Here is a 12,920-nt window from a genome sequence, read left to right on the forward strand (position 1 = left end):
ACCGTCAAATGCTGCAGCTGGTGGTGGTTGTATTTCATCCGCATTTTAAAAAACGCTTGATCCCGCGGCACCTCGGGGTTAGCAGGACGGCTCTCTGCCCTTCCGCCGTCCGGCCCGGCGGGCAGCTGGGGCGCCGGAGGGGCGAGCGGGAGGCGAGAGGAGCCCACGGGGGAACGGTCGGGGGCCCTGTTCATCCCCTGGCAGCCGCCGCTCGCGCGCGGCCCGGCCGTTGCTGGCCGTTAGCGTGGCCGTTGTCCCGCGCGCGGGCCTCGTGCCGCGGAGCAGGAGCCCGCCGGGCGCTGTGGCGGGGGGCGGCAAGCGGCCCCGGAACCCCCTTGAGATCGGGCCTTGGGTGCCCCGGGGGCTGCACCGGTGCAAGACCGATATCGGACCGGGACCCGGTGCCGGGGGGCGCTGGCCCCGTTTCCCTTCCGGGGGCGGCGCGGCGGGCGGAGGCCCCCAGCCGGGCTGCAGGGGAAGCGCCCGCCCCTGCCGCCCCCGGCGCGGTAAGATGGCGGCCGCGGCTCAGGCGCTGAGCGGCTCCGGGCTGCTCCTGGCCGCCGCCGCCCTCGCCCTCCTGGCCGTGGCCATCGGCACCGACTCCTGGTACGAGACGGACGCGCGGCGGCACCGTGAGCGCTGCCGCGGCTTTGGCCACAAGCGCAACGACCCGCCCGGCTCCATGTCGGCGCCCAGCTCGCACCTGCCGCTCCGCGCCCGGCCCCCCCGGGCCCTGCTGCCCGGGCGGCCCCCGGCCCCCGCCCCGGCCGCCGCCGCCGCCGCTCTGGACTCGCACTGCGGCCGCCGCTTCAACTCCACCGTCTCGGGGCTCTGGAGGCGCTGCCACCGCGCGGGCTACGAGCCGGACAGCGAGGAGCTCATACGGAAAGGTGCGGCGGCGGCGCGGGGTGCGGGCGCGGCGGCGGGGGATGCGGGCGGCCCCGGCCCCGCCGCTGTCCGTGGTGCTGAGCGCGGCTGCCGGAGCGGCCCGGCCGGGGCCGCGGGCGGGGCCGCGGCTGCGGCGTGAACAGGCCGGCGGGAGGACGCCGGGGCAGCCCCGCACGGCCACCGTGGCTCCGGGTGTCCCCTGGCGTGCAAGAGCGGCGAGCGTGGCCCCCACCCGATCCCGGGGTCTTGTATGCCTCTCTGTCTGCTTAAAATGCAGCGGTGTTGGGTGGGACCGCATCCTCGCAGAGCCTCTTCTGCGGCCCCGTGCAGGGCCTGACACTCGAGCAAGGGCTCGGTGGGCATTCTCCTAACCCTCGCTCCTTCTTGTTATTGGGCACTGAGAAATGTACAGTATTGCTTATAGCTCTGTGATGTTTGCAGCAGGGGGAAAGGGACCTGTTGTTCCTGTTGGAGCGTGGGGGAGTTCTCGTTGCTGCAGTGGATTGCCAGGCCTTCATGGTGGCAGATGTCACTCAGGGCTCCAGGGGTGATAGAAGAGAAAGCTGTGGATCTTCTGCTATTGTGGCACGCGATACAAAGCCAAGCAGTTCACGAAGTATGAGTAAAATTTGTGGACTGGATGGTACAAATAACGTAGTGGACTGATCCATTAAGTCAAAATAAATTACATATAAAACAAGCTTGGAATAAGAAATGCCATGTATGGTTAATGATAAATAACAGGACTTATTGTTCCAGCAGGTGCATATTAGCACAGGGAGAGTAGGAGTTAGAAGTGCTTCCATTGAGGCAAAAAATGGAAATGCTATCTTAAGAAAGTGGGAGCAGTTCTTCAGTGTGGCTTCCAACTGTGACGCCAGTCCTGCACAGCAGAGGACGGATAGACTGGCACTGTGAAGCTCAGCTCGTTTTTGTCCATTCTTTTCAATGCACAGCAGTGACTCTTACTTTTAGAAAGTCTAGTGCTGTGTGATTAGTTTCCCTCTCTATTTAATCTCCTAGGATCCATTTTATGCATTTTCGTTTTTATTTCCATGTTGATCTAATTTCACTAAGAGGAAGCTCATTAATTTCTTTCTATTAATTGTGCCTGTCATGTAAAATATTTATCTATTTCTTTGCTTCACATCAAGCCAAATGCTTACAGCTCCCCTTGAGATTAGCAAAGGCTGGGGGAAGGCATGGGAAGAATACTAGTTTGGTCCTCAATACTTGTGTTTCTGAGGTACTTTCCCAACACTACAATGATCAGACAGAGAGGCTAGAGTCTGCATTCTGCATGCACAAGGGCATTACAGGGGGGTGAATGATCTTCCCCAGGGTCTGACGTGTAAAACTGGAGGGACTCTAAATCCAAAAGATTTTCCTTCTACTTTCTTTTTTTCTTCATCTCTTCTAATAAAAGACCTTGCTTTTCCTTACAAGCCTTGGTTCCCTCATATTCTTTGCCTATTAGGTTTGCAGTTGCTTCTGTAAAGATTTATGCGTTATCTTATAGAGGGAAATTATTAATAATAGTTCTTGTAGAGTCAGATCTTTAAATAGATATGAGTCTTTTCTTATCCCTTCCCCTGACCTGCTTTACTAGCAGCCTTCCCTTGTTCCCGCTGTGTCTGTCTTTTCTCTGACAACTGTGATTAAGCAGCCTTTTCCGGCTGATGGTCAGGTGTGGCTGTGGCTGAGCTGTTCTCTCGAGCACGATACTAGATCTGGGGCTTCCAAAAAGCAAAAAACGGGCATTTTTTTCTTAGTGTGAGCTGAAGATCACTACTGTGCACTTTTGAAAGCCCTACTTTCTCCTCAATTTGCAGCAAGTTTTCAGCTAGCTCTTTTGTGATGTGTGATGCCTTCTTATATTCCTGATGTTCCTTAAACTAGAAATTTTTATAGGCTTTTAGTGATAAAGGAGTAGATTTTTTTTTTTTTTTTTTGTGTGTGTGACAGTCTGATGGTTATTTTAGTTTGGGTTTATGCTCTCTTTTCTAGTACCTCTAGAATAAGGTTTATTTTCTTTCTGGGTCTCTCCTGAATTCTGAATAAATGACGAAGTCCATAAGTACCCTTATCCATTTAGATAATTCCATGGATTTCTAGTCCTGTATTTATCTACTATTAATACAACGCAGTTCTCTGGAAACTTTCATACTTGAGCATTTTAGCTGATGATGCATACACATGCATCCATTTATATATCTAAAATATATATTTTTAAAAAAATGTAAAATATATAAAAGGAAAAAGCAGGAGTCAAAAAATGTAGCACAAAACTGAGAGGTGGGAAATGTTTAAATGTAAGAGGGAAACGATGTGTGGGATTTTTCTTAAAATGCAAAATCGCTATTTTGTCACTGTGGGGAAAAAAAAAATTAAAAAAAAATAATTTACAAACGCGACTAAGAAGGCAAAAGAAGAAATAACACACAAACCAAGTGGGGAAAATGGAGATAAGCAATTGGTAAAAGATAGCAGCCAAAGAACTGAAACACTTGGTGGGGAAACTAAGAGGATCTGTGTGTGTGTAGGGAGGGACTCCGCGAGTGTAAGAACTTGAGCACTGTCCCTCAGCTTGCAGAGCCTGGGCTGTGTGGCTGACACACTGCGTCACTGGTGCTGCTACAAAAACCTTTTGCATGGAGAGTTCTTAACTAGTGAGATCTTGCAGGGATTTATTATATGCTGTTTAGAGGTCTTCCCTATTCATGTGAAAAAAAGTGTTGCTTACAAAGTGGTGACAGGAGAAAATGATTAATTAGGAAAGATCCATTCTAATAGGCTGCTTTGTATAACTTGGTGGGTTCATTTGAACAACATGCATTTTAACACCAGCAAATTGAAGAAATTAAAAAAGATAAGGTTCATTACTGTTCATAAACTGGGGATTTTATTGCTTTTCAAGCCTGCTCTGAAAAGACTCTGTGTGGGACAGGTATGTCTCATATATACTAGGCAGAAGTGACTTCTTAGTACCATGATGTAGCTGAGAAAGTGAGAAGAACCACTGGATGCTTAAGCAGAGGAACGTAACAGTTTGTGGCAGTAATGAGGTCCTTGAGAGAAAACTGCTTAGTCCTGGTGCCTGTCCTTCCTGTCCTTTCCAACTGATGATAAATTAAAAGAGTTACAGGAACGACTGTGAGGTCTGTAGAGGATCTGTAACAGCCACATAGTTAATAAACTCAATCTTTTTAGTCATGGCTGTTGATAAGTACGATCTGTCAGTAAATATGATCTGTAGAAGTTATCATGGTGTTTCAAAGGAAAGTTGATTGACTAGATTTAGTGGCCTTTGGGCGGCGATGTGGTCAGAGTGATCTCATAGCCTGGGCAGAAATGGTAGGAATAGGCCAGGGAGATTTCAGTGGCCACTTGGTCCTGGAGCATAAGGGAGGGGAGGGCCAGACCTCATGTGGTAGCTCAGAGTTAACTGCCCACGGCTGCTTCCTGGCCTTGCTCATGGTGAGGAGAGGGTCTCTCCCAGCTATCAAAGTTTGTCTTAGAGCCAAACTCCTCTAAGATAGAACTGGGCCAGGTAGCAGAGCTGAAAATGAGAACCCCTCCGTTTCCTCCTCATAACGCTGGCACATAGGCAGCGTACAGAAGAAAACTCACACATTTCAAAGTAAGAGAGAGATGAGAACTAAACTGAGAGAAAGTCGCGGTGTGCTGAGCCCAGGATTACAAACTGAATGTGTCACAGCTGGCCTGGGTCTATGTTTCCGGGTGTCTGGCGGCCCAGGGACAAGGGGCCTGTGCTCTCCCTGGGTATCTGGAGGTCCAGGAATTCTTTCTAGCCAGTGTCCTCTGAGCTTTCCCAGCCTCATGTTCAATCATGAGAAAGGACTCATCCAGGGACACCCATAAGTAGCGTCCCAAGGGTTGTGAGAGGGTATGGGAGAAGAACCTCTCTGCAGTTGCAATCCTGAGGGGAAAAAAAAAAAAAAGACACCTTGAGGACAAGGTATGAGAAACAATGTTGTCTATGGGAGGGCACAAGCATGTAGCTCAGCCATGAAAGTGTCAATGTGACACTGCTGGACGCAGTTCAATGCTTCTTATGTTTATTTTTTAATCAAGAAAATCGTACATGCAGTGCAACTTTCATAGTGTTCTTTTAATGTCCTAAGAAATGCTAGAATCAGGCTGTCTGTGTAACCTTTTCCTTGTACATGTGCTTTATGGTAAGTTAGAGACATGAGCACCTGCCCCCTTCTGTCCTGTGCTCTCAAATTGTGTGCCAAAAAAGACAAGGCTCAGTTACTTGCTCACCACATGACTCCATTCTATTCAAGCCCTTGCCTGAAGGCAAAGTTTTTCATTTTGGCAGGCTTTCTTAGGGTGCTCATGTGAGCATGTTATAAACAAAAGGGAAATCACTTTCCTAGCAGGTTTTTGAAATGGAGGGCACGATGCTGTCCCTATTTTATAGACTGTGATTTAAGGTATGTAAGAGCTTGGGACAAAGGACTTATTAGAGTATCTTTGAAATACCTTTGACTTTGCAATAACTTTGAGACTGCAAACCTGATTTTCTTTTTTTCTTTTTTTTTTTTTTATCTTGCGTACTTAGAGAACGAGGTGTTATATCATCTAAATGCAGCCCCATGGAGTACCTGGCTATATTTGAGTGCAGGACAAGGTGTTATATCACTCTAAATGCAGCCCCATGGAGTACCTGACTATATTTGAGTGCGTAGCGTCTCTGCAAATTAGACTTAGAGATTCACTCAGAAAACGGGAAGCATGAACTAGTGGCTGCAGATGCAAAATCTGGCTACTGAGGATTGCCTGGGTGCATGCTATAATTTTCTGGGGGACAGTAGGTAGGTATTCAGGTGAGAGATCACCCTTGCTGCTTCCCTAATCCCCTGACTCTCTTGCCTACATATTTCATCTTTTCTAGCAGACCTACAGGGAGAGGCTTCCTTTGTTTTGCCTATGGTGGCTCACACCAGGGCGGGTCCAGCCTTGGGAATCTTATTGGAAAAAAGACATGGGAATCTTATTGGAAAAACGGCTTGTGATGCTGTAATCAAAGGCTGACACCAAGTCCATGGATTAGAGGTCAGCGCTGAGCATAAGCCCTAAAATTCGCTAACTCCTGAGCTCTTAGTTTTGCAAACTTGCTGTTCTAATATAATTTTATGTGCTACCCACATAAAATTAGCACTTTGAATTCTGGGGAAGAAAGGGTTAGGAATAAAGTTTTTAAACCAGAGGTTGAATGAATTGATGTTTGAAAACTTCTAAATAAGCCAATTTGTATAAGAAGGTGGAGAGGTTTTACTTTTAGTCTACATGTAAACTCTTGTAATAATTCAGAGCAAAGATTTTCTCAGTGACATTTTAGCTGAGGAGTCCATAGCTTTGATCATAAGGGATGTACGTCTCTAGTCTTTGATTTTTCTTTAATGAGCTATAAAAGTAGTAAACCTTGCTCTTGTATAAAATACTGCTTCATATATAGTACTCTTAGAATCAGAATAGGTAAGTGTATAGATCTTACTTTTAATGAATCCAGTGTGTTATAATCTAAAATCTGATATCGTTAGTTTGTACCATAGACATATTTCTCAACAACACATGTAAATCATATCAGTATTGAAAATGAATTCAGTCAACAGTTATAGGTGAAATTTAATTAGATACTGTGATGTGCCGTATATGGCCTAAGCGCTCAATTCAGATGTTTACAGAACTTTTGCAAATGAACTGGCACCCTCTGTTACTGGGCTGTCTTGCTGATCCGTTTGCTCAGGCGGCATTTACAGATTTGTTCTGAAATACCCGCAGAGGACGCGCTGCTCCGCAGGGTGAGGGCGAACGGCTGAAGGTGAAGGGCAGCAACTCAGTGTAGGGGTGTGTCGCTGCCGGCGCCCTGTGGTGTCCGGGGAGGTGGCAGGGAACCGCAGCAGGGGAAGGGGTGGTGGGAAGCACAGCCGAAGATGGGGCTCACTTGAGATGGTTTGCTACTCAGAGGCTTTTGGAACCCTAGCCTTGATTTTTGGAGCGTGTTGTTTACATGTCTGCTTGTTCCACTCAGTCATAAACGTCACTGTTTTGTCGATGTGGGGAAATTCAGACCACTTTTCCCTCCCTGGCCTGATGGCTGGAACTGGCTGGGCCTCTCGTGTGCAGCTCCTGATGTTGTGCAGCAGGGGCTTCCTCTTTGCAGGTCCGTGCAGGAACCAGGTCAGTACAGTCCCAGTGAACGTTGTTAGAGAACAAAACCATGCTTCCCATTGCTGCAGGAGCAGCACAAACCCCATTTTTTCTCCTGGATTTTCTAGTGTCTTTTGTAAAGCTGAGCCCTGAGTCTGCAGCTGCCCGCTAGTGATTGTTCACCAGCTTAATTAGCTCACGGGCCAACTGATTGTTTCTGGATGGTTCTTCTGCCCCAGCATTCAAATAGCGGTAATGACCCTGTAGCCCTTGTTTAAGGAGAACTTTTTGTACTATTTAGTTCTTTTACCTTTCTGGCTGTTCTCTTCCACCCCACCTCCACGTTTCTCTCTCCTTCCTCTCACCCTGCCCCCAGCTTTCTTTATAACAGGGAGGGCAAGGCACCGTCCTCTCCCTTCACCCCCTGGTATCTTCTCTGTTGATGGTTGATTTCTAAACTAAAAAATCACTTTCAAGAAGAGCATGCTGGTAGGTTCACATTTGTATCTGGGGTACACTTTTCTTTATAATGAAAATAAGCCTTCTTGGGTACTATTGTTCATCAAAATTAAAGCAGAGCCAATGACTACTGGAGTGAATTAAAATTTTCCTCCCATGCAGTTCACTTCCCAGCATTCATTCAAAATTTTCAAAGTGATTTAACTCTGTCTTCTTAGAGAAAAGCAGTCCTGTTTGTACTCAGCCACCCCCAAAGATACCGCATCCATTCCTCTTGGAAGCTTCTGCAGCTGTTTTTGGTGACTGTTGTTACTGTTTACCTTCAGCTGTTCCTTTCTGGAGCCTGCCTGGGTCAGCCCCTTGCTCCCTCTTTGCTGGTGTTTCTTTGTAGCAAGGCTCTCTCCCCTTCCCAATCCCCAAAGCTTTTGAAGTAAACAGCTCTTCTGGTTACGTTTGCTCTGGTACTGAACTAAGCCCTCCCCTGTGTACCTCTGCTGGCCCAGCCAACTCAGCATCAACTGCAAGGCACTGGGGTTTCAAGCTGTTTCACACCGATGTCTCTTTTTTCACAGGAGTTATTCAGCGCTGCACTGCTGTGAAGTACCACTACACCTCCAGCTCGCTGCCTCGCAACTTACCCATCAACATCACAAACACCATCCGGCAGGATGAGTGGCACGCGCTCCGTAAGTAACCCAAAGCAGCGTGCAAGACTGCTGACAAGAGTTTGGCTTCCTGAATGCTTCAATGCAGTGCCAAGTGAGGGCTCTAAATCAGCTAGCCGGCACTGGGCTCTAAGCATAAATACATATTTGGTAGTGAGGAAGGACGAGCAGCTGAGAGCATAATTGGAAGGGGATGTGAGCTTTCAAGGGGGCTTAAGCACTGAATTTAGGAGCACAGGCATGTGTGTTGCAAGGTGGAATCATATTCTGGATTTGGGGATGGACAATTCCTAGCTGACTTACAGCAAAGGTGCTGCATTACTGTGTGGTCTGTATGGATCTTGTTGTGTTTTCCTATGTGCACCCCAGTGACCCTGGCCCGCAGCTCTTTTAGGGAACATCTCAGATGATTGTCTTTGCAACCTCCTCTTACTAGCTCCTGGCCTACAAGCTGCCTCGTGCCCAAGTCCTTCCCACACAGATGACTGACCAGTAGCCTGTCACTGGGAATGATTTAATCAGGTTTTTTTTTTCTGCTCCTGCTTCTCTCTCTGTTTGTTTTCTTGTTCTGTTGTCTCACATAAGTCTGCCTAGCCCCTGTCACGTGAGCCTCGGTGCTGAGGAAATCCAGCTAGAGACGGAACAAGGAGGAGACAAGAACAGCACTTGTATTACGGATGACAAAGTGCTGTTCATATCACTGGTGCCCAGCTTTTCTTTTAGAGCTTGTTACTGGAGTTGTTCCCATCATATTGTATTGGTCTGCTGTCTTCTTCTGTCCTCCCACTATTCCTCTTTTCAGTTCATGCTAGCTGCCTTCTGTGCACTAGTCCTTTACTTCTCTTCAGCGTCCCCTCTCGCTTTATTTCTATTTTCAGCAGACCACCCAGACTCACCCAACAAACTCCATCCCAAAGAAACACACCACAAAAAAACAACAACAACAAACCCGTGCAGTACTAACATTTACAAATCGTTGCTGAATTCATAATGCACAGCTTCTGTCCCATGTTGGGGAGTATTCCTCTTGATCAGGACAGAAATGCTCTCTAGCTGTACAGTGCCCAGCAGAAGGGAGTCAAGTTAGATGGGTTCCCTCAGTGTAACGGGCAAACTGTCTACCTCAGAGAAGCTACAGGAGGAGGAGTTCATGGGTGAAGTATAAACTTTAGAACCAGCAATTTTAAATCTGTCTGGACTCTCCCCTGGCTGTCCTGTCTGGGTGCCGCCATCTTCATGTCTTCTTTCTTGCTTTTCTCCTTTCTCTTTCCTCAGATCTGCGGAGGATGACAGCTGGCTTCATTGGCATGGCAGTCTCCATCATCCTGTTTGGGTGGATCATTGGTGTGCTGGGCTGCTGCAAACAGCAGGAGCTCATGCAGTATGTGGCTGGGCTGCTCTTCCTAATGGGAGGTGAGAGCCTTTTGCTTTTACTCCTGAAGTCACCGCAGTCAGTATTGCTGGCTGGGGAGGTGCTCTTAAAAGTAAAGTCATCCCACAGCAAACAGCAGTCCCCTAGTGCAGCAAACCATCAGCACAGTGAGGAGTTACCGCTTCCAGCACTGGGCAGGACCTGTGCTTGCAGGGGTATTTGCAGCTTTCTGAGTAGAACCCTGTTGTATGTAGAGAGCTGGTGTGTAGGCACAGGGACCGTGCGCCCGATGAGCACAGACCTCTTGCCTGCTCCAGGTGTGTGGTGCCTGTGGCTCCTGTCAGACAGCTCAGCTGTTCTCCCTAGGGAATCTTAACAAGCAAACAAACAGATCCATGTACACCACCTTTCTGCTGCTCAAAGATGCGCACATCTTGGGGTAACAATGAAGCCCAAACCCAGCCAAGCCTGGAGAACATTGGCGGTGTGGTAAGGACATGAAGCTCAGTGCTTCTCGGGCATGGTACGTCTGTTCCTCCTGTTTGGGAGCAGACTTTCTGCATGGCCGAAGGTTTTTCTGAACTTTGTTTTTTCAGCTCAAAACCAGGCAGTGTTTCATCTTTATTTGAAAGGGGCACAGTAGCAACAAATGGACGAAAAAGGTGGGCTACTGAGATGCTCCGAGGATGGAGTCTCTTAAATTGCAAGCAGTAAAGAGGCAACTTTCAAGTATGAAAAACGAGCCACTAATTAAAAGCCAGAGCTGCTAGCCTAGAAGCGAGCCTTCTCAAGGACTGTTTTTGGGGAGCTGCACAAACAGGTACCCTGCTGACATTGCGTGATGCTGGGAAGGCTGGAAGTCAGGCTTGTGCTGTCCTTGATCAGCTTATTTGCTGCTTTGCTGCAGTTGCCTTTGGGAACACTTTTAGTTCTTTAGCGCATAGCAGAGTGAAGTATTCTAAGTGGAACAGGTAGACTGGGTCCCCGGTGAGTGCTTCTGCACTTACCATGATGGGAATGCTGTCAGCAGTAAGTGCTGCCATTCATATTTAGACACAGATCCAGAGCTGGAGAGAATAAAATAACCACCTTGACCTCGAGTCTAGTGTACTAGCTTATTCTAGCCATACCAGAGTGCCTTGTGTCATAAGTTTCTTCAGCTTTTTTGTTCTATTTTGAATGTTTAGCAGATGACAAAAAAACCTGGGCATGTTCTACAGGTCTAAGCTCCAGGTGGCAGGAGTCTGGATGTCCCCAGTAGAAACCAAGCAGTGCTGCACTTTTTACCTTCCACTTACCTTTACCTTACTGCAGCTATTTACCTTTCATGGGCGAGGCTGCCCAAGTACTGTCCACAACCTGATGACTTTTGTCTGTGGGAATAAATAAAGTCTCAGGAGAATCGAAGCATGATAAGCTATTCGTGACCGAGTTCAAAATAGCAACAGAGGGAGCTAAAGCAACATTGGGTAGTTGTGAAGTGATTTAACCTGTAGGCCTACATATTTTTGCCTTCCCCCCCCACTGTGTAAGAATGACTGTTAGGACTACAAAAAGAAAAAAGAGAAGTAATTCTTGATTTTGAAAATTCATGACTTTGACAATACCTAGGGAAAAAAAGCAGAGCATAATTAACCTTTTTGAGGGCAGTGTAGAACCCTCTTGCTTTTCTCCTGCAGGTACATGCTGCATCATCTCACTCTGCACATGCGTAGCTGGGATCAATTTTGAGTTATCTCGCTATCCTCGCTACGTCTATGGGCTGCCAGAGGACATCAGTCATGGCTATGGCTGGTCCATGTTCTGTGCCTGGGGAGGCCTGGGCCTCACCCTGCTGGCTGGGTTCCTCTGCACGTTGGCCCCATCACTCAACACTTCTCGGGCATCCGTACAAAAACCCAGACAAGAAAATGGGGCTGTGTGACCTCGGAGAGAGCGAGGAGAGACTCTGGGAAGCGCAGCCTGGGCAGAGCGGTGGGTTAACAGCAGGAAGAGGCGGCATGTCAGCGTGTGGAGAGCAGCACCACAGCTGTGGAAATACCAGCCTGTGGGATGCTGCTGCAGCCTCCAGTCGCGGACACAGACATTGCAAGTAACTCCAGGTTTGAATTATTGGCGATTTGCTCATCGATGGTTTAAGGGGGACAGTTCTTTTGATTTTTCTTCTGTTTACAAGGGATTAAGTCCAAGGCTGTGTCTTTTTTTGTGCTGTTTTTTGAACTGTACCTCCATGGTCCTGTTATTGTCCAGTTGTAAGGGATGTTTACGCACCAACTCTATTGCTGCAGGTCTGTGTAATTCAGACCCAAATTAGGGCAAGGAGCTACGTGAAGTTGGCTTGAACACTTTTGCAACAGGCGTGTCTAGTGTTGGCTCAGGCCATCATTTCCCAAAAGAACCTTGATCTAAGCTGAGGTTTAGGCCAAAGAATTAGCCCATTCTTAGTATTAATTCATTTAAATCAGAAATCTGTGCTATTTCATGCTGTGGTATCAGCTATTTACTCACTACTAAAGCTGTTTCCAAGAGGAGCCGGCTGTAACTGAGCAGCAAGACTCTATAAAAAACTCTTACTGGCTTTAGGAAATGAGCGGAAAGTTTTCCTCAGCTTCTTACACAGTAAGGTTACTCGTTTGGCTACTAACATACCCTTGTTTTAACGGGGAGATGTATGCAACACGCAGCTTATAACTATTCTGCTAGAGGCCAGGGTATATTTCTGAAAGTGTGTCATAGTTTGAGCTGCAGGGATCAACTTTCACCTCCCAACTAACTTGTGGGCGCAACTCCTGTTCTGTGAAAGGAGATGAGTAATTCTCCCCAAGCTCAAATAGCAGTACTGCTAAAATAGCAGAAGATGTACAGGCCCCCCCTCTAATATTAATGTCCAAAGGAACCGCGATGTATTTTCCTCAGGAATGTGTGGCTTCTGCTCACTTCACCACTCACCCCTTTCTAATGTCAAATGCCCCCGGAGCACAGCGCGTCAAGAACACGCACGCTCCGCTGGAACAAGCTCCCCTCCAAAATGAGCAGTGGAACCAGCTGGAACCTTGGAGCCAGTGCAAGTACTAGGGCTAACTCAGGAACATCAGCCAAAGTACTTTGGGGTGCGTTTTTCTTTCATTCATTTATTCTTTCTTCCCTCACATCCCCGCCCCTCTCCCAAGTGTCCAAAAACTGCACAGGTAAAGATGAGATGGCCAGCATTTGGAGATGTTTACATTGTATTTAAAATACAATACAGTGGCATGTAAGATACTTAATGCTAAAGTCAGTGTATTTATGAAAAGTGTAATTTTTAAATGGAAGTTGTAATTCTCAACTGGCATTAAAAGTACTGAAAGACTTGCTCA

At 47.6% G+C, this 12,920-nt stretch overlaps 1 protein-coding gene across 1 annotated transcript; it reads left to right on the forward strand.

The window, feature by feature from the left end:
• The first annotated feature begins 297 nt into the window (after positions 1 to 297).
• On the forward strand, positions 298 to 12,917 carry LOC134514335 (transmembrane protein 178B-like). The gene is made up of 4 exons (XM_063332084.1): positions 298 to 890; positions 8,100 to 8,213; positions 9,468 to 9,605; positions 11,244 to 12,917. The coding sequence occupies exons 1-4, from the start codon at positions 512 to 514 to the stop codon at positions 11,486 to 11,488; spliced, it is 876 nt and encodes a 291-aa protein (XP_063188154.1). The 5' UTR covers positions 298 to 511; the 3' UTR covers positions 11,489 to 12,917.
• Positions 12,918 to 12,920: the final 3 nt, after the last annotated feature.

The sequence above is a fragment of the Chroicocephalus ridibundus genome, chromosome 4, assembly GCF_963924245.1.
Source record: "Chroicocephalus ridibundus chromosome 4, bChrRid1.1, whole genome shotgun sequence".
Lineage (NCBI taxonomy): Eukaryota > Metazoa > Chordata > Aves > Charadriiformes > Laridae > Chroicocephalus > Chroicocephalus ridibundus.

What these genes read in the sequence shown, in the direction of transcription:
- LOC134514335 (XM_063332084.1), top strand. Translation starts at nt 512, where the DNA reads ATGGCGGCCGCGGCTCAGGCGCTGAGCGGCTCCGGGCTGCTCCTGGCC. An exon ending in CGAGGAGCTCATACGGAAAG is followed by an intron (nt 891 to 8,099) that starts GTGCGGCGGCGG and finishes CTTTTTTCACAG; the next exon opens with GAGTTATTCAGCGCTGCACT. An exon ending in GGATGAGTGGCACGCGCTCC is followed by an intron (nt 8,214 to 9,467) that starts GTAAGTAACCCA and finishes CTCTTTCCTCAG; the next exon opens with ATCTGCGGAGGATGACAGCT.